Source organism: Panthera uncia, chromosome D1 (genome assembly GCF_023721935.1).
Source record: "Panthera uncia isolate 11264 chromosome D1, Puncia_PCG_1.0, whole genome shotgun sequence".
NCBI lineage: Eukaryota > Metazoa > Chordata > Mammalia > Carnivora > Felidae > Panthera > Panthera uncia.
Window position 1 is genome coordinate 1,392,390 of NC_064808.1, and position 20,131 is coordinate 1,412,520.

General features: G+C 59.4%; 1 protein-coding gene and 1 long non-coding RNA gene across 2 annotated transcripts; one reads left to right on the forward strand and one right to left on the reverse strand.

Moving 5' to 3' along the window:
- The first annotated feature begins 69 nt into the window (after positions 1 to 69).
- LOC125911619 (uncharacterized) lies at positions 70 to 3,539 on the forward strand. The gene is made up of 3 exons (XR_007454385.1): positions 70 to 172; positions 671 to 766; positions 1,870 to 3,539. It is a non-coding gene; the product is annotated as an uncharacterized LOC125911619 (long non-coding RNA).
- On the reverse strand, positions 1,142 to 20,119 carry LOC125911526 (tumor necrosis factor receptor superfamily member 1A-like). Its single transcript, XM_049615436.1, has 11 exons — positions 19,996 to 20,119; positions 14,604 to 14,691; positions 13,277 to 13,405; positions 11,121 to 11,238; positions 9,836 to 9,915; positions 7,632 to 7,730; positions 6,992 to 7,033; positions 6,863 to 6,888; positions 5,122 to 5,403; positions 3,457 to 3,499; positions 1,142 to 2,581 (listed from the first exon to the last, which is right to left on the reverse strand). Exons 1-11 carry the CDS (start codon positions 20,053 to 20,055, stop codon positions 2,277 to 2,279), a joined length of 1,272 nt encoding a protein of 423 aa, XP_049471393.1. The 5' UTR covers positions 20,056 to 20,119; the 3' UTR covers positions 1,142 to 2,276.
- Positions 20,120 to 20,131: the final 12 nt, after the last annotated feature.

Below are 20,131 nucleotides of genomic sequence, written 5' to 3' on the forward strand. Positions count from 1 at the left end.
CGGTCGCTAGGCAACCGCCGCGGACCCGGGACGCCGCCGGCTCAGGGCATGCTGGGAGTTGTAGTTGTTACAGCGCCGCGGACGCCATCCTTGGGCATCCCCGGAGCTACCGGTTCCGTGTCCGGGCCCATGACGAGGCCCGGGGCCAGCCCGGGCGCGGGGCTTGGTGGAGGTGTGTGTGGGGTTGGGGTTGGGGTGTCAGGGAGGAATGTTGCAGTCCCGCCTCGGGAGACGGGCATCAAAGACAGATCTCATGCATGCCTGTTTAAGTTGGCATTGTACCCAGTGGTGTGGAGACAGGCCCTTGCCCACCCCCGCCCCCCACCCCTATCCCGCCTCCCCGAGACAGGAATGTGCCGGCCTGGATGGAGGACTAGTTCGAAGGAAGCTCAGAAGATGGGATTCGGGATGGGTGGGAAGTGCCTTCCAGGTAGAGGGTACTGTCCTGCAAAAGAACCCAGCAGAAAGCACAGCCCCTGGTAACTTGAGCCTTAGCACAGAAGGTGCTGGAGCAGCCCTGGCAAGAGGCGGGGCTCCAGGCACAGGCCATAGCTCGGACCTTTTTGAAGCATCTTGTAAGCAAGGTCAAGAAGGGCACTGACCCCTGAAGGGTTTAGACAGGACAAGGCATGACTGTATTTGTGCTTGAGGACTGTCATTCGATTGCCAGGTGCTAGTGGAATGAACCCCGGAGAGCCAGAGGAAAGCAACGCCCGAGGCCTTTCAACAGTCTGTAGGAGAGCGAATGGTGGCCTGGATTGGTAGGGTGAGTAGACAAGCCTGGGAGAGCCACAGGAAGCAGCAGACACTGGGGTGTGGGAGGGAGGGTCAACGAGAGACTCGGTGGCATCCCACCTCTGAGAGGACACCTCAGCTCCTGAACTGGGTGGCTGTAGCAGCATTTAATGAGGAACTGGAAGTCGAAGGGCTTGGTGCTGGAAGTGTGCAGGCTAATCTGGCGAGGTTTGGGGCGAGTGAGGGGGGCAGGGTGGAGATCCCATTCTGAGGCCACTGACATTCCCAGAGCCCCTCCCTCTGGCAAATCACATCCTTGGGGTCCGTTCCTTCCCCTGTGCATGCCTTCCCCTGCTAAAGATATCACACCCAAGATTGTGTACCCACCAGAAATAAAAGGAAATGCTACTTAAGACGGAAATTTTATTAGGTAAAAATAAAGAACAAAATGTTGATATCAGTAACTTCACAAAATTTTTTTTTCAGGCTTATTTTTGAGAGAGAGAGAGAGAGAGAGAGAGAGCGCGCATGAATGGGTGAGGGGCAGAGAAAGAGGGAGACAGAGTCTGAAGAATTCAGGCCTCTGAGTGGTTTTTTTTTTTTTTTTTTTTTTTTTTTTTTACGAAATAGAGTTTTTTACGAAATAGAATTAAAAAGTTTTTTACGAAATAGAGTTAAAAACAATATGTGACCTCCTTTCAACCTGCCCAATCTAAGCACGGATTAGCTTAGAAACATGGAGTCATTCGCTCTCTCTGAAAATAAACAAACGTTAAAAAAAAAAAATTCTTTAACATTTATTTTTGAGAGACAGAGCGTGAGCAGAGGAGGGGCAGAGAGAGGGGGAGACACAGAAATCAGAAGCGGGTTCCAGGCTCCGAGCTGTCAGCACAGAGCCCGACGTGGGGCTCGAACCCACGAACCGTGAGATCGTGACCTGAGCCGGCCGAAGTTGGACGCTCAACCGACTGAGCCACCCAGGCACCCCTTAAAAATTTTTTTAAAAAGCAGGCCGGGGTCTAGGCCTCCGGCTGAAGCCCTGAGATGGTCTCATGCAGCTGCCGGGTACAGGTTCCTGGTCACTGAGCTGTTCACACTCACAGAGCACTCAGTCACAATGGCACCCCGTTCTAGGTCCCGGGGACATCGCAGTGACTCGGACCCGGTGCAGGCCATGGCAGAAAAATAGTCAAACTCTCCTGGCCTCAGAACCCAGAAGAGGGCTGAGGAATGCGAATCAACTCGACACAGTAAGTGGATCCCTCTGGCAAGAGTCCACAACTTGCTAGAATCCCCAGTCCCCGCAGGACGTCCCCACAGGCAGTGTCTGAAGCTCCCGGTCCCTTGCAGGGAAACACTCTCGACTGGCACGTAAAACTGACCTCCCTGATGGAAATGTTCCGTAGAAATCAATTCAGAGAACGCACACAACTTCACCTGGGACTCAAACAATTCCTAATAGGATAGACCTGGGCAAGAAGATCACGTCCAGTCCATTTGAAGTCCTGCTTGAAGGCACAATCCAACGCCAAAACTTCACTTTAGTCGGAGGTCCCTACATGCCTGCCTAAAATACCTTCGGCAACTAAGTTGTTTATAATGTTTTGCAAATACATTTGAAGCCCCAGTTTATGGACGGCAGCCAGGAGTTTAAAAACAGAAGCTTCCTTTCCCAGCTTCTTTCGCCACGTAAAGAGCATCCTGTGACGCTGCTCCATCAAATTGCCTGGATTCTCGCATTCGCAAGAGTCAATGTCCGTCTCATCCAGACCAATTAGCCTCATGAACATCTTCCAGTCGTTTCCCATGCTGCTCTTTACAAACTCATAATGGATGGTCGCGGTAGCTGCAAGAGACAAAGCCAGAAAGGAAGACGGTTACTTTCCTGGGATGACCACGTGGCACCTGCTGTCGCTGGGCCCCGGGAGTAAGGTCACGGGTGGCCCCACCGTCCCATTGCCCCGGGGCCGGCCCCCCCCCCCGCCCCGGCCAGCGCACCACACCTAGGACATGGGAGGTCTTGTACGACCCCAGGGGTCTCCCGGAAGTGATCAGGCCCAGGGGCTGGGAGACGGCGGAGGCTGGGCCACCTCTGCCACAGCTCTTGCCCCGCAGGCGCCCTGCCTGCAGCTCGTTCCTCGAGCCCTTGAGCCCGAGCCCGAGCCCGGGAGGAGCCGAGGGTGGGGGCAAGCAGGAAGCTGTCGGAGAACGCAGTCTGCTGTAGTCCACCTGCCTTCTCTCCCTTGACCCCCAGAGAAAGGCTATAAGACGGTCAGGACAGGAAGGCCTTCTGGTGTCAGCTGGGGACCATGGTTAGGGTCTGAGGCCTGGGGCGACTTCTGTAGCCCGAGTTTCAGACTGTCATGTTTTTAAACCCGTGTGCTGGGGCGATCTTGCAGAACCGTTAGTGGAGGGGATACAAAAGCACCCGACGTGCAGCATGTCTCCTAGCCGGGGGGGGCCCTACCCATCCAGGAGCGTAGAAAGCATTCCTGCTGCCCGTTAGTGTTTCTTAAACACACGAATGGGTCATAAGATCAAAGCCTGATGAACCCCGCAAAACTCATGTCGGGCAAATGCTGTTTCCCCTAATGCCATTAGTGGCTGTGAAAAAGCATGGGTCGAGCTGACAGAAGGTCCCACCGCTTCATGCAGGCAGGGGTTCCCGGAAACAAGGCGAAGCCCGGTCACTCACTGTAAGTGAGAATTCAGATCACGTACCTTCTTTGGAGTTATCCTTGACAAAATATTCCTTTTTGTATCGCTGCGAAGAGAAAGAAATAAAATTGACCCAGGGCAAGAAACCCGTGTCTGAAACAGAAGCACGATGTGGTGGGAGGGAGCAGCAGGGTGGGGGCAGGTGTGGCTCTGCGAACGTGAGGTGGCCTTGAGGGAGCTCCCGACGGGGGCAGAGAGCTCACAGCCCACTCGTGTCTCCCGGCCAGTGGTCCCGGGACACGCCATGCCCCGGGCCGAGGGACAGCACGGTGTTGCCGCTGTGGCACGGAGACCCCTGCTCGGGTGGGCAGGTGACAGCTGAACTATGTCACCGGTGGGGGGGGGATCCTGTCCCGGCCCAGATAATACTAACAGGGAGGACACTCGTAAATGCAGTTTCCTAGTCGCGGGCGATGCCAGTGTGTGCGAGCACCGCACAGGTGTCCGCCCGAGAGCGACCCCCCGGGCCTCCCGCTGAGACGCACGAGGGTCCTCACTTCTGTACCTGACTCCCCTCAGAACTCTTGGAGAATCTGGAGTCATAGACCATGTCCCTGGAATGACGCCTAACGGCACTCGACCCAGGAACCCAGGCTCCAAAGCAGAGTTCCTGACCTCCCTGCACCCCCACCACAGCCGCCCAGGGTCCCGTGATCTCCTCCCTGGGACCTTGTCCCGAAGCTCCTTGAGGATTCAGAAACAGACCCCGGTCAGGCCCCAAGTGCTGGCTCTGGCCCCCCCTCTTCCTGAACAGTGCCCCTCCACTAGTGCCACTCGGCAGGTATCTGCCCAGCTTGCCAAACCCTATTCGGGTGTCACCAACTCCAGACGGGCCCGCACATCCCCGCAACAAAGGATGGGGGCTGCTGCTGTCCTCCGAGGGGGAGCGCACCCGGACGAGGCCCGCCCCTCTCCCCCATGGTCCCGCGACCCGGATGGCACGGCTGGCACACGGGCGGTGCTCGGCCGAGGTCCGCCGCGCGGAACGAGACACGCGCGCGCTCGGGAGGCCCTGGTGTGCGACACCAACGGGCCGGGCCTCCTCCTTCCTGCCACACCCCAAGCGCGGTACCCGGACAAGGACACTCTCGGAGCCTCGGCACCCACCTCCGTGTCACAGTCCCTTTGGACAGCAGATCGGGTTGGGGATTGTTAGGGGCTGACCTGTGCCGCACCCCCTGCCCCCCCGAAAACACTGAGGCCCAAACCCATAAACACTGACCGTGTTTGGGACCGGGATCGTTGCCCGCAGTAAGCTTACGAGAGGGTTATTGGGGTGGGCCCTATTCCAAGGCGCCCCCCGTCCTCAGGAAAAGGGGCGAGTTGGACGCGGACTCGTACACAGGGAGACGCGGCCCTGAGAGTGCAGGCAGAGGTCGGGGCGATGCCACTCCAAGCCAAGGAGCCCCGAAGGCGGCCAGACACCAGCGGCAGCCGGGGGGAGGCCTGGACCAGACCATCCCTCGCAGCCTCAGCAGGAAGCAGCCCCGCGACGGCCTGTTCTTGGACTGAGACGGCAGGGTGTGCTGTTTAAGCCGCCCCAGGGCACTCCTACAAGACGGCTGCGAAAGCTCGCACGTTAGCACTTAACGCGGAGCTCTGCGCACGCGAATGCCCGCTACGCACGGGCTGCGTCATCACCGGGACCCACGCAGACACTTCACTCACCTCCTCTAGACTCTTGAGCGAAGGGAACGCCTGGGTCCCGTCCTGGGGCTCCGGAGCGGCAGGAGCAGAGGCTTCTAACGTCTGCTCCTGGACCACCGGGCTTCCTCCGACCACCAAGGCCTGCAGCTCAGGGCTTTCCTCGGACTCCCCTGAGGGCCCCGGGTGGGGCCTGGCCTCGGGCATCAAGGCCAGGCTCTCCTCCTCCGCAGGCTGGGTTTCTGTGCCGGGGGCCGGGGGCGCCTCGGGTCGCACCGTCTCGAGCTGCGAGTTGCTTCTCAGTGGCTGAAGGGCAAAGTCGTTTCTCTTGGTCACAGAAGCCTGCTGCACAGGGGCTTCCCAAGCCACTACCCGGGGCGGGGGTGGGGGGGACGTCAACTGCCTGACGATTACGCGGGAAATGTGCAGTTTTCGAGAACACCGCATGGGGTGAGCTCCCTGTTCTGCCACCGGCTGCTTGGGAGGGGTCCCGAGACCCCCAACCCAAGCCTGTGGTGGGTGGAAAGTGGCCCCCGCCCCAAGATATAGGCGTAGGTCATTTTATTGCACTTTGCAGGTATGTTTTTTTTTTGAGAGAGCGTGTGTAGGTGGAGGAGGGACAGAGAGAGAGAGAGAGAGAGAGAGAGAGAGAGAGAGAGAACACGAACGAATGAATCTCAGGCAGGCTCCACGCTGTCAGCACAGAGCCGATGTGGGGCTCCATCTCATGAACCGTGAGATCGTGACCTGAGCCGAATTCCAGAGCGGGATGCTTAACTGACTGGGCCCCCCAGGCTCCCTGCCAAGTACGATTCTTTACAGATGAGGGCTCGTGGCGACCCTGCCTTGAGCACATCTGTGGGCACCATTTTCCCGACCCCGTTGGCTGACTTCGTGTCTCTGTGCCACATTCTGGTAATTCTCGCCGTATTTCAACCTGTGTCGTCATCACCGTATCTGGTGACCTGCGATCCGTGAGGACAGCTCACCCGGACCTCAGAGGGTGGTTGGCACTCACGATAAAATGTTTAAGTGAGGCGTGCACGGTTTGCGTAGACGAGGCTATCACGCACTGAAGACACTGCACTACGGGACACGCAGAACTTTCCTACGTGCTAGGAAGACTGGCTTTCCCGTGCACTTGCTACACGGCAGCGGTCTGGAACCGAACCCGCAGCGTCTCCGAGATGCACCTGTGTGCCTACGCTCTAACCCCCTGGTGCCCGCAAATGGGACCTAACTGCAGGGGGGGTAGACACTGGATTAGCGTGAGCCGTAACCCAGGGCGGAGTGTCCCCAAGAGGAGACCGGCTCTGAGATGCACAGACAGGTGGGGAGCAAGCAGAGAAAGACGGGTGCCTCTAAGCGCCCAGCAACCAGGGTTCCCGGCCGCCGCCCTCCCCCAAAGATGCAGGGAGGGGCCCCCCACCCCCCGAGGGCGTTGGAAAGAGCCAGCCCCACAGAGGGGCCGCAGACACGCAAGCAACGAGCTCCGTGATGCGTCGTGACCTGCTTCGGCAGCCCTGGGACCCACACGCAGAACCCCTCTGCCCCTCCGTGCCTCGTTTTCCACTCTGGTCCCGACCAGCACATTCCGGGGCTCTGTCCGCTGAGGCGCATGCGGACGCCCCCACACAAGATGCAGCAGACACAGCCGAGGAAGGGGCTGCCGCCTGCCCCCACCCCCGCCCCGGGGCATCTTCTGGGACTCTGCGGCCACCAAGGCCAGCAGCTACCATCAGGCAAACCCCAGGGCAGTACTCACAAAGACGCCTGGCCCGTCCGACCTTCCTGAAGACCAAAGAGAAGAGAAATGACCACGGTTGGTATCAGCGGGGACAATGACTTCCGTGAGGAAAGGAAGCGCCTTGAACTGGCAAGAAAGCACACTTACCCTTCAACAATCTGACGATCGGCTGGTAGGAGACCCGCACACCTGGGAAGGACACAGGAGGTGAGTGCCACCTGGGGGGCTTTGCCAGCACCCGGGCGCCCCCGCCCACCCACCCCAGGAGCCCCCTGCCGACACAGCACCCGCCTCGCCCTGCTTCTTGGCCGACAGCACCCCAGACACGGCATCCCCAGCCGGTGGACCTGAGACCCTGGCCTTAAGACCCGTGTGCCAGGGAGCAGGCGGCAGGGCCCCCGTGCCACAGCCCGGAGCTCAGGAGCGCGAGTGAGAAGATGAGCACAGCCGTGCTCCCAATGGACAAGTCCCCGGGGCGCCTGGGGGGGGCTCCGTCGGTTAAGCGTCCGACTTCAGCTCAGGTCATGATCTCACGGTTTGAGGGTTCGAGCCCCGCGTCGGGCTCTGTGCGGACAGCTGGGAGCCTGGAGCCCGCTTCGGATTCTGTGTCTCCCTCTCTGCCCCTCCCCCACTCATGCTGTGTCTCTCGCAAAAACAAACACTAAAAACAAATAAGATTTTTTTTAAATAAGTGAAAAAGTCCCCGTCAGGGACCGCTTAACCCCAAGTGTCCACTTCTGAGCTCCTGCTGAGCTGGCTTCTCCAGGACTGACTGACACTAACTCACCTTTCTTCTTATACCAATAAACACCGACGACGACGGCCACGGCAAGAATGACGCTCACGGTCACCCACGGCACGAGGAACTCAGACCCACGTTTGTTTTCTGGAAGGAGACAAAACAGATGCTGTAGCAGGGTCAGGCACACCCTCCTCATTCAAGCCACGTGCTACAGAAAGGCCCCGAGCCCTCTCCCACGGATCATCATCTCGAATGTCCCCAGTGGGAGACAGGAGAGGCTCGCGCCTCCTGTGTCACAGACGAGGACCCCAGGCTCAGGGGACCTGGGGCCCCACGCAGGGGGCCGGAAGCAGCAGAAGGCGTACAGGGCCAGGGGGGCGGCTAGGGGTTCTGGTACCCAGGCCGGGGCTCCGGTGTGAGCGGTCACAGCCGGCAGCAGGAGGCAGGGGACGGCCCGTCCTGACTGGAGCAAGGCCCACCCACGGTGGCCGGAGGGACAGGGCAGGTCTACCCTGGGGAGACATCTGGCATGACCACTTGGGTGTCCTGGTGTCACCCTGGTGAGATCACAGCACCGACAGCACTCGTGGACACAAAGACACGGCGGGGGGCGGGGGGGGGGGGCAGGGCACAACCATCTGAGCCCTGGACCGGCAGCCACCCGCACGTCATTGGCGTCAGCAGCCGGTGCTGGGAAGGACAGACGATGGGGCACAACTTCCGCGTGGTGCTGCTGTTTGACTCAGAGATGTTCCTTATTCTCAGATGAGGCCCTTCCCAATTTTTCCCGGTGTTAAAATACCCTTTCAAAGTGCACGTTACGTGAATCAAAATCTTCTGTGGAAATCAACAAGCCGACTCCCCAGTGTGAACTGACACACCAAAGACCGTGCGGAGAAGGACTGGGGGCCCCGGGCCTCTGCCGGCAAGGCCTGCAGGTGGGTGTGGCCCCAAACCGAACAGGAGGAACTGCCTTCACCACCCAGGGACCCCAGGGCAGGTGGGAGGGACTGTCTTTTCCAAACACGGTCCCGGGTCATTCGTGTGTGCGTGTGGGAAAACACATCGAAGCCTGACCCCCTTACCCCACAGCATGCGGAACACCGATCCCAGGCTCATCACAGGACACAATCAGAACAGGAAAAGAGTACAGCTTCTGGCAGGTCCCGTGAGAATCTCGAGGTGAGCAGAGCTCTCGCACACGGGGCACAATAAAGGGACCTCGTTCAAGGAAGAGCCCGTCCCTCGGGAGACCCCTCAGCGGGAATAAAAAGGAATCCTACCCTAACTTTGTAATTACCAACACTTACAAACAGAGTTGACCCTTGAACATGGGTTTCAACCGCGAGGGCCCGCTTACGTGTGGATCGTTTCTACAAGCAGTAGGGCGCCGTAAACGTATTTTCCCTTCATTCACTTAACGCCCTTTTCTCCCCTCCAGTTTACTCTATTGTAAAAACACAGCACACGGTACAGACAAAACACACAAAACAGGGGTCAATCAACCGTTCGCGTCACTGCTAAGGCTTCTGGTCAACAGCGCACTGTTCGTAGTTAGGCTGTCGGGGGGATCGAAAGTTCTATGTGGATCTGACCGCGTGGGGCATCGGCGCCCCTCACCCCGTGCTGTTCAGGGGTCAGCTATGATTATCAAAAGTGAGAAACAAACCTGCCTGCGACTCAGTATGAAGTAGGCATGTCTCGCACAGGCCCTTAGCACAAGAGGGCGCAAGGCGGGGGCAAGTCACAGCTTGTCACCAAGGATGCTGTTTACTCAAGACGGAGGTCTATGAGCGGTGGCCCACGGGAACCCAGCCCACTACAAGTACGCTTTTCTGCAAGTACGTTTTTGATGGCACCCAGCCGAGCCCATCTGTGTACTTACCGTCTCGGGCTTTTGCTTCAGTGGCAGGGAGGGTTGAGGAGTGACAAGAGAGACCGCAGGGCCTGCAAAACCTACGCTTTTTACCTTTATGGGAAAGGTCTGCTGACCTGGATTCAAGACATGACCTCAGGGGACACCCGGGGGTCTCAGTCGGTTAAGCGGCCGACTTCGGCTCGGGTCACGATCTCACGGTTCGTGGGTTCGAGCCCCGCGTCGGGCTCTGTGCTGACAGCTCGGAGCCTGGAGCCCGCTTCACATTCTGTGTCTCCCTCTCTCTCTCTGACCCTCTCCCGCTCACGCTCTGTGTCTCTATCTCAAATATTAAACATTAAAAAAAAAGAGATAGATGAGCTCAGTTCCTTACCTGGACGCCCTCGATCAGTTTCTGTGGCACAAACCGTGTTGCTGGTAGCATTGCAAGGTGACAGGACAACGCCAGGACATCTGAAGGGTGAAGAAACCCGGAGCGTTACTTCTCCCTGCCTGGGCGCGGCACGCAACGTCCTTCCCACCACCCACAGCTCCCACAACGGCCCGCCAGCCTTCAGGCAAACACTGCCTGGCATCTCCCGGGCTCTCTGGCCCAAACTGGCTCATGGAGAATAAGAGCGTCCTATGCTGAAGAGCCTCCCTCTCTGTTCCTGGACAGAGCTGTGTGTGGCTAGGAGCACTGGCCCTACTGCAGCTGGAGCCCCATGCCCATCGAGAGAGAAGTTAGGCCAAAGAGGAAGCACGTGCAGAAGGGGACAAGCAAGCAAGCCCAGAGAAGCCAGAGCCTGGATCACACCAGACCTGAAAGCAGTCCTTACTTTGGACTCGCCAGGTGCAGGAACCTGAGTCGTATCAGTTCACAATGTGCCTCAGAAACCGGAGCTGTTTTAAACAGCTTTGCCACCGTACAGGTCTCCCCACAAGGCCCTCCCCAAACCCGCGCCCACCCAGAACCCCAGAAGTTGACCTTATGTGGACACAGGGTCTTTGCAGACAGAAGCACTTCACAGTGAGGCCGTGCCAGACTGCAGTGGGCCTAAATCAAGGACCGGTGTCCCTGGAGGAGGGAACTCGGACTGGGACAGAGAGAGGCCGTGTGCAGATACCGAGACACAAACGCGAGAGGTGACCTCGCAGAGACAGAAGCAGACGGAAGGTAAGCGAAGGAGCATCACGGAGCGCCCACAGCGTCAGAGGCTGGAAGAGGCGAGCCAGGGTCCTCCCCTAGAGCCTGCGGAGGGAGCACGGCCCTGCTCACACCTGGGTTTCAGGCGCCTGGTGAACACAGCTGGGAGAGAACACACTTCTGTTGGTTTTCTCGAAGCTGCCCAGCTGTGGCGCTTTGTTACCACAGGCACAGGACCCCCCACGGGGGCCACAGGACCCCCACGGGGACAGCGGCCGTCCCGCGCTGCCGCAGGGCGCGGCCCTACCGTTCTGTCTGCCTGGACTGCTCTTCCCCCAGAACCCTCTATGGCTCCCTACCCTCCTCGCCAGGCCTCTGCTTGAGAGCCTGGTCCCCTCCCACGCCCTCTACCCCCCTCACCCCTCACGGAGTCCTCACTGCCTGTGGGTTTGGACTGTCTCCACCACCACCGGGAGCCTGGGGTCTGTACTACTGGGAGGACAGGAGGGGCCCACGCCTGTGCCCCCAGGACCTTGTACACCGGAGGCAGTTCTCCACGCAGTCCACAGAGTTGCAGTAGAAACTCCCCTTTCTGCACTGACACTGCCGGTCGCTGGTGGGGGAGCACTTGGCCACCACCTCCTGGTCTCCTGGCGGGAGAGGGTCGCGGGTCAGCAGGGGCGGATGGGAAAGTCCCTGCCCACACCGGGCCGCGCCCAGAACCTTGGTCAAGGGCGCCGAACCGTCCTCAGCCTCCCGTCTACGCAGGGGCGGAGAGGAGCTAACAGCCGGCCCTCACCCCTGCAGCCTGGGCCGAGGGGCCGGGGCCAGCTCCTCACAGAGAGCCCGCAGCGCCCCTCACCTCGTGCGCCCCACAAAAGCACACCGCCACCACGTGTCCCACACGAGCAAAACCTCGGGGCGAGAACGGCATAGACACAGGGCCCCCTCCGCCGGCCAGCGAGAACCGCAGCGGCCACGCTGACGACCACCCTTCCAGAGCCTTCCGCCGCGCTGGATGTCAAAGAACCGTACTCGAGATACAGATGACGATGAAACACGACCACACACAGCTCGACGCCACGTCCAGACCCGCACCCGGGTCCGGTCCCTCCACGGCGTCACTCCGCTCCCACGCTTCCAAAACCCAGACGGGTTTGGCAAGACGCGACGCAGGCGGGATCCCGCCGTGCACGCGCCGGGCCGGCTTCCGCGGCTTCCTCCCGCGTGCACCTGCTTCTCGGTCAGCGGACGCTCGGGTTGCTTCTGGCTTTACGCGACTGCGAACCCCTCCCCACATCCCAGCACACACGGGCAAGAGCCTGTCCAGGTCTGGATCGGGACGCGGGGCGGGTGGGCAGCCCCAACTGTGTGCGGACCCTGCTTCTCCCGTGGGGACGGAGCGCTCGCTGTTCTCGGTCCCCGCAAATGCTGGGCATCCACAGCGACGCTCTGTCCGGCTGCCAGAAGACAGCACATCCGTCCGTCCGTCCCTCCACGCCGGCGCTTTTCGCGATGGTTGCCGGCGCTCCGTGCCCCATCTCCTTCACCACGTCTGTCTGTCTGTCTGTCTCCACTCGAAGCGTTTTTCCAAACCGTACGACTGATTTGCTCCAGGTGTGAATTACGCGTGGGCTGTGTCACCAACAGGTTCTGCCCCTTCGCGGCTTAACTTTCGTGCCTCGCGACAAAACGGGAGCTGGGTCGTTCGACTGCCGCCACGTGTACCCACCTCGACGTTATGGTGTAGGGTTTTCAGAAATCCCGTAAAACGTTCTGTCGCTGCCTGGAAGTCCTAAGTGCTCCTCACGTCCTCCTCTCAAAGAAGTACTTTTCACCTGTGGACTGTGAGGTGGGAGGAACCACTCCTGGGGGCAGCGGAAGCTTCCCGTCCTGCACCGAAGGACAGCCCGCGGTCCAGGCCAGCGTCGTTTGCAATTCCGCCCTTCCCCCCATGGACGGGTCGGTCGCGGTGCCACAGGCCACTTTCCACATCGGTGGGGCCGTCTTCCCCTTTGTGCAAATCACGCTGTCTCCGTCGCCTCGAAATATGACCACGCGGGAGAGCCCGCTGCGCCCTGCCCTCTGCCGGAGGGTTTCGGCGACTGTCCGCTCATCGAGTTCCACGAAAACCCTCATGAGGGTTTTGTTTTGCTGTTTTGTTTTTTGTAAATAAAAAACCGTATATTTAAAATATACGGCACGCGTGAGGAGTTGCTACGTGCTGTTGGGAGTTTCACTGCGAACACAGCAAATCTGAGAACCGTTTCACGGAGAACCGACGTGTCTTTAAAACGTGGGGTCCTCCCATAGTCTTGTATTTCTCTGTATGTTTAGATTTTCCAAACTTGTTTGTTCTCGTAAACGTGTTATACGTCCTTTACTAGATTTATCTCAAAGGATCTTAAATATATTTTCTTTGCCTTTGCTGATGCAAATGGTTACCTTTTAAAAAAATTACATCTTTTAAAATAATCTGTTGCTGATATATTGAAATTCAGACAAAGTTTTGTAGATAGTTCTCGTATACAGCACCTCTAAAATCCTGCTGCCCTGTGGATGGAGATTCCTTAACCACACACACACACACCCCGTCCCGATAAAAATACGTGTTCACCTGTAGTAACTCCCTCGGGGCGAGGCCCACAGGCCGAGTTGAAAGGCCAAGACCCCACTGTGCCCACTTACCCTTCCGGCACTGGATGCACCTCTGGCAAGTAGGCTCGCCATTAGGGAAGGCGAGGAAGGTGCCGGTTTCACAGACGCGGCACTCGCCGGCGGTATGGTTCGCCCTGCACGGTTTGAAGACGTACTGGCCTGTGTGAAAGGGAGGTCGCGGAGGTGAGGAGGGGGTTCGCAGCAGACCCAACCCAGCCCCCGAGGCCTCCCCTCGAGGAGGACCAGCCCTCACCAACCACACCTCCTTGGAATGTTCTGAATGGACACTTGGCCACCTGCGTCTGAGAAGCCGGGGACCTGGCGCCCCTCGGCTTTCGCAGGCGACTCCCGGCCCACGTGAGCGGAGGGCTTCGACCACACACGCTGGAGGTGGCCCGAGAGACTGACAACGCCCGTGTGCCTGCCCCTAGCGCCCCGGGGACCCCGGGCTGATTTACAGGGAGCACTGGCGGTCTAGAGACCGAGGGCTCTGACCAGTCCCAGAGGAGCCCCCCTGGTCTAGCGCTTGCCTTGTGCAAAGGCCGTAGCGGAGTCAGATCACGCCTCCCTGGGAGGAGGGGGCCACAGCCCTCACTCTGCCACCAGGCTGAGTTCACCAGGTTTCCAGCTGGGCCAGCTGTGTGCAACCTGTTCCCAGCTGAGCCGTGCGCGTGTGTGGGGACACGTGCACGCAGCTGTGGACGCACAGGTGTGAACGGCCCAGGTGTGGATGTTTGGTCCCTGAAACAGGAGCCCTGCAACGGCCGAGGGTCCCGGAGCAAAGGAGGCACAAGTGGGGGGGGGGGGGGTTACAGATGGAGACGGTGGACGCGTGTGGAGGCCCCCCAAAGACACCGTGGATGCCAACGCGGGCACATCTGTCTGTGTGCGTGGGGGTGGCGGGCTGACCGGGTTCCCCACAAAGGAGGCCCGGCTGCCGTGGCGGTGACTGGGCAAGAGGTGAGGTGGGCCGGGGCGAGGACACAGCAGGCACTCGGAGCCTGAGGCCCGCCATCTGCCTTGTGGGGCTAATTGACAGCATCCTCACGAGGGTCACTAAGGCTCCACGGACGTGTCGTGCGTGAGGACGGTGCAGGCCCGGCCCTGGTAGGACTTCCCTTCCTCAGGTGTCCACAGTCACCCCGACAGGAGGGCAGACAGGAGCGTCCAGCCTGGGGACGCACCCCCACCTCTGCCCCCCCACCAAAACAAGCCCACAGCCCGGTTCACGGGAGTCCCCGGGGCGTGGATGGGGCGGGTGGGCGGCTGCCCAGGAGAGGTCCGCCCACGCCAGCCAGCGGGGATCCCCCCACCCCGGGCAGCCCCACAAGGCCCCGGAAGGTTCTCTGGGACTCACCAGCGGGGCAGAGGCGGCAGCAGAGGTTGCTGTCCTCCGGCTGGTACTCGGTCACGTCACACGGGGCCACGCCAAGCGCCACGTCCACCTCCAATCAGAAAGGGGAGCAGGCGTCATCAAGAGGGGCCATCTGTAGATGGGGCCCACGCATCCTCTGCCCAGACACATGCGTGCAGAGAAGCACACGGCCACCTCCCGGGGGTGGGCTCCGCTGGGGGCGCACGAGCTGGGACCTTCCCTCAGATCTGTGAATTCTGCATTTGCACACTTGCCTCTCGGTGACATTCCCCGTCACCCCCAAGCTGCCACCCACTGCACGCCCGCAGACACGCAGACTCTCGTGCCGGACCGTGCTGACGTCACCCCACCGTCCCTCGGTGAGTCTGCCGTCTCCCGTCCCCGTCTGCGTCCCACCGGCCGTGCTGGTCCTTCTACAGGCAGAGCTCTTAAAGGCCCCACCTCGCCAGGCTTTGCCCTTCTGACCCAACCCGATCGCTCAGAGAGGACGTCAGCCGGTGTGCGCGTGTCGCACCAGCACCGTATTCGCATTCGCTTTCTGCATCTCTGCCGTGTGGTTAAGATCCAGCTTTGCGCCCATTTTCTCGTCCCCTGGCTTCCCCGGCTTTTGCTCCCCCGACTCCCCGTCTCCACATCCCTTCTTTCCTTCCCCGCGCTGGGAAACTGATTACATTCTACTTCTTGTATTCACAAGGAGTAACAAAACACTACTTGGCCAGGCGTCAGGAAGAAAGCTCGTCGTGCACACACCACGGTGCCCACGATCTCCGCCAACAGCCCGCCAAGGCAGGCTCGCGATCGTGAACAGAAGCGCGTGGGAAAGCACGGTACCGACCCAGTTGCAAAGCCGCCCAGCTCCAGAAGAGAAAATGCTAACTTGACCTGCACTGTCACCGAACTCAGCATCGCCGTGAGGGGACACGTTGACGTCACGACTGGAAGAGACACCCCAGTCACTTCTGTGCCATTTCTGCCCAAAATGCCAAGCTGGAATCCGTTCACGACAAGCCGCCCACACAGACCCAACCCGACCCGAGAAATGTTCTGCGGGACGAGGGCTCAGCACTCCTCTGCGGCGTTAAGGTCACAGAAGACACAGAGGACGGAGGAGTCTGCTCGGGGACGTCCGCAGGACGACAGACACAGGCAAGGGCACTGCCCCGGCCCTCGCCCCCACTGTGATTGGGGCGCACACGTCACCCCCCGGGGGGCCTGGGCGGCAAGCACAGAAGCCGGTGCTATTTTATTTTCTTTCCGTTCTTTTCTGAGCCTTTCGTTTTTGTTTTTAATGGGCTAACACACGCACCACCCCTAAGAGTGACCGTTTGTTAAGTGTCGGACGCCCGTTCACATTGTTAAGTGTTGGACGCCCGTTCACATTGTTGTACAACCATGCGAACTACTCTTCTAACTCCAAAAGTCCCAAGTTATTTCAAAAGGAAACCTGAAAAATTAAAAACTTTTTTAAAAAGAAAAGGAAAAAAAAAAACCTCACGACAAGAGCAAAGCAGCTTTCCTTTCTGCAACACCCTGGTCACGAACATAATGGAGGCTGTTTCCTCTATGGCTGGGGCTCCCAGTTCTTCCGGCACCGGGTCCCTCCCCTTCCCCATGACAAACAACACTAAAGGAAGTTGTGTCCCCCACCACCACCACCACACCCCCATCAAGGCCCCCTGCCTCCGCTGCCATCTGCCCAGCATCTGGCACTCAGGATGCCAGAGCACCAACTCCCTGCCCCGGAGCATACCGGACGGAGAGGGGGTGGTTTCAGCTGGACCGGTGGTGGCGCTCTGGGGGCCCCCGGTACATGCCATGACCTTGGGGGCCGGGACACAGGCGGGGAAAAATGTAGGCTTCCTCTCCCCACCCCCCGCCCCCACCATTCAGCCATCAACGTAAACACTGCGTGATGCAATATTTTAAGACATGAAATCAGCGAAGAGCTTGCCAGCTTTTGTGAATCAAGTTTTTACTGGAAACGGGGTTGGAACCCTAGGATGTGAAGCACGTGGGCAGGCTCAGGCCAAGTGCAGGGTCCCATTCTTTGTTTTCATCTCAGGATGTTTTTGCATAGATTTTCACTCTTCAAAAAAAATCACACCAAAACATTCTTCACCCCGTTTCCTAAGTTGTGTCGGTGCCTTCATAAATTGGACACCAGACCCAAGCGCCCGACTCAACTCCTCGGGCACCTGCCTCGCAGATGACGACAGTTCCCGATCCTCCCTCTCCATGGCCCACACCCCCATGGCGCTCCCCCCAGCCAGGGGTCCCCCTCCTGGCTCCAGCAGCCCTCCCTCTCTGCCCTCCCTCAGGCTCCAAGTCCCCTCCAGCCCCTTCACTTCTGTGCCAGGAAATCCCTAAAGAATTTCCCGCTAGACACGCAAAGCCACGTGGGAACCACGACCGACCGGCATTTGCGAACCCCCAAGGCACCGAGTGGACGAACCCCGAAAAGCCTGCAGGCAGCTAAGGATTTAAGTTAACAAGAACATAACACCCATCTGACGTGAGCGTCTTCTTCCCTCGGACCCCAGCCTCACAGAATGGAAGGTTCTGGGAGGGGCTGCGGAAGACTCCGGAACCACCCCGGCCCCAGCCTGCGGCCTGCTGTGAAAAGGCACTGGAAGGGGCTTGAGAACCCTGCGCCCAGTGGCTGTGATGCAGCCACGTGGAGGAGGAGAGAGGCCTTTCCGCTGCACCCCTGAAGGCAGGCTGGCGAGCTCATTCCAGAAGGTACACATGCAAAAGCGGATAGTGTACAGGACCAGAAGGCGGTGGAGGAAAGTACCCTGAGAAAACACTAACCAACACGTTGTGATGCAAGGCCAAGTTCACTGGAATAAAAGGCCCTCTCCTTTTGCACAGGGAAGGAAGCTGTCGACAAAATGAGTGGCAATCTACTGAACGGGGGAGATCCTTGCACACGATGCATCCGATAAGGGGGTGATCCGAAAGACAGAACAGCTACAACTCCGTAACAAAAAGACGAACGCAAATGGGGGGAGAGACTCAAGGAGACATTCCTCCAACGGAGACACACACAGAGGGCCAGCATGCGCATGAAAAGATGCTCAACGTCACTCGTCGTCCGGGAAAAACATCCTGGCACACGTCAGAATGGCTAGGATCAAAATGACAAGAAGTAACAAACGTCGGTGAGGATGCGGAGAAAAGGGAGGCCTTGCGCGCTGTTGGCGGGAACGCAGATTAGGGCAGCTACCCTGCACAACGGTACGGAGGGTCCTCAAAAGCGGAAAGGACAACCACCGTATACAATGCAGCGATTCTGGTTTTGGGGCTGCACCTGAACAGAATGTCGGAAAGACACGTGCACCCCCACGTTCGCTGAAGCCTGATTCACAACAGCCAAGAGGTGGAAACAACTAAGTGTCCATCAACAGGTGGACGAAGATGTGGTGTGTACACGTGGGGAGACAGACAGACACACACACACACACACACACACACACAGACACACACACAGTGGAATATTACTGATCCGTGAAAAGGAAGGAAACCCTGCCATTTGCAACAACGTGGATGGCCCCAGAGGGTATTAGGCTAAGGGACATAAGTCAGACAAATTCCTTCAGATTTCGCTCAGACGTGGAAATCTCAGAAATAAACAAACGCCATGCAAACAGACTCATCCATACAGAGAACTGGTGGCTGCCAGAGGGGAGCGGGATGGGCAAAATTGGTGAAAGGAATCAGGAGACACAAACGTCCAGTTGGAAGTCACAGGGATGAAAAGCCCAGCCTAGGACGGAAGGTGCAGCACGGGGACCAGACACGGTCATGACCGTCGCGCAATACCTATAAATGCGTTAAGTGCTGACCCGTTGCGTTACACCTGAAACTAACATAATGCCGTAGCTCAACTACTATTGTGGAAAGAAAAATTCACAATTAAAAAAAGAAAGAAAAAAGAAAAGGCTCTCTGGATAAAGCTTTTCAGCCGTTAAACGTGGTCCGAAGGCATCGCCATACGGACTTTATTCCTGGCACAAATGGCCCCAAGTAAGGAAGCTGCTAGCAACCAGCGGGCAGGGCCTACCACAGAGAGACAACTCAGGCCAGTGGGCCCCCGCGGTCCTCATTCTGAATGCTCGGAACAAAGCCTGGGCACTGCTTACTACACCTGACAAGTGCAGAAGCAGAGGCTGCCCCAGGGCGGAGGGCCTTCAGAGGTCTTAGGCATGAATGCCCACGGGACAGAAAACACCAGACTGAACTCGGGAATTTCACCAACGCCTCAAGCTGGCACACTGGCCATTATTTAATAAGAGTACTAAAATCAGAAAAGCCATCCTTTCTGGGGCAGAAAAACAGCGACGCTGTAGCCAAACTGGCTTCAGGGAAGGCACTAGGTGCGGAGAGCCTGAGGCCTGCCTCCCTGGGTCCCGAACAGCTCGACCGGAGCGGAGCCGCGACGCCAAACTTTGAGAACGCTGGGGGGGCGAGGACCCCTAGCGGCCACACGTCCCAACTGCACACCCCGATGGGCCGCTAACCTCGGCAGAAAAATCAGTCTCGGCCGCCTGCGGTTTGCAAACCTAACCGTTTCTTGTAACACTTGAAACGGGCTGTGCACCAAACCATTCCTGTGCGGATGCTAGGCCGCAGAAAATACGGCCAGGGAGATGCACCGAATTAAAGGCCGGAATCACTGAAGAAAATTCGAGAATCCCCCCCCCTTGCCCCCCGCCGCCGTTTCCACATCCGTGCGCGCTCCTCCAGCTGCTCGCCGATCGCCCGGCACATCCGACGGCGGGCCCAAACTCGCAGTGTCCCTCTCCAACGCCTGGCTGCCACCGGGGTGCGGCACCGCCGGCCAGGGCGCACGCTCGGCCACACAGCTAAGCACGCCCCCCGCGGCCCGCACCAGAACCCAGCCGCCGGGAATTCCCGGATTCCTCCACCTCCCGAAGGAAGACACACGGTCTTCCCGCACCTCTCCGCGCGCCGCCCCACCCCCCGGGTCTGCGCGCCTCCTCCCCGCCCCACCCTCCCCCTCCCCGGCCTGCACTCCCCTCCCCACCGCCCTCCCCGGTCTGCGCGCCCCCCCCCCCCCCCCCCCCCGCTCCCCCCCGCCTGCCCCCCCCACCCCCTCCATCTGAGCGCTCGCCCCCGCGTCCGCTCCCGAGGATGCCCATGCCCGGGCATGCCCGCGCCTCCGCACTCTTCCCCGACCCTTCCCCCGTGCCTCCCCATCCGCGCCGGAGGCACGCCCGCGCCTCCGGACCCCTCCCGACCTTCCTCCGCGCCGGGGGCAAGTCAACCGCCTCCCGACGCCTCCCCGAGCCTCCCCCGGCTTCTCCCCGACCCCTCCGCCACCGGCTTCTCCCCGCCGCCGGGCCCTACTCACCCAGGCCGCGAGCGGCAGCAGGAGGGCGCACAGCCACGGGACGCCGCGTCCCACCGCCATCCCGTCCGCTCCACGCTCAGGAACTGAACGGAGCCCGCGGTCCGTCGCCGACTAGAGGCGGTCGGACGACGGAAGG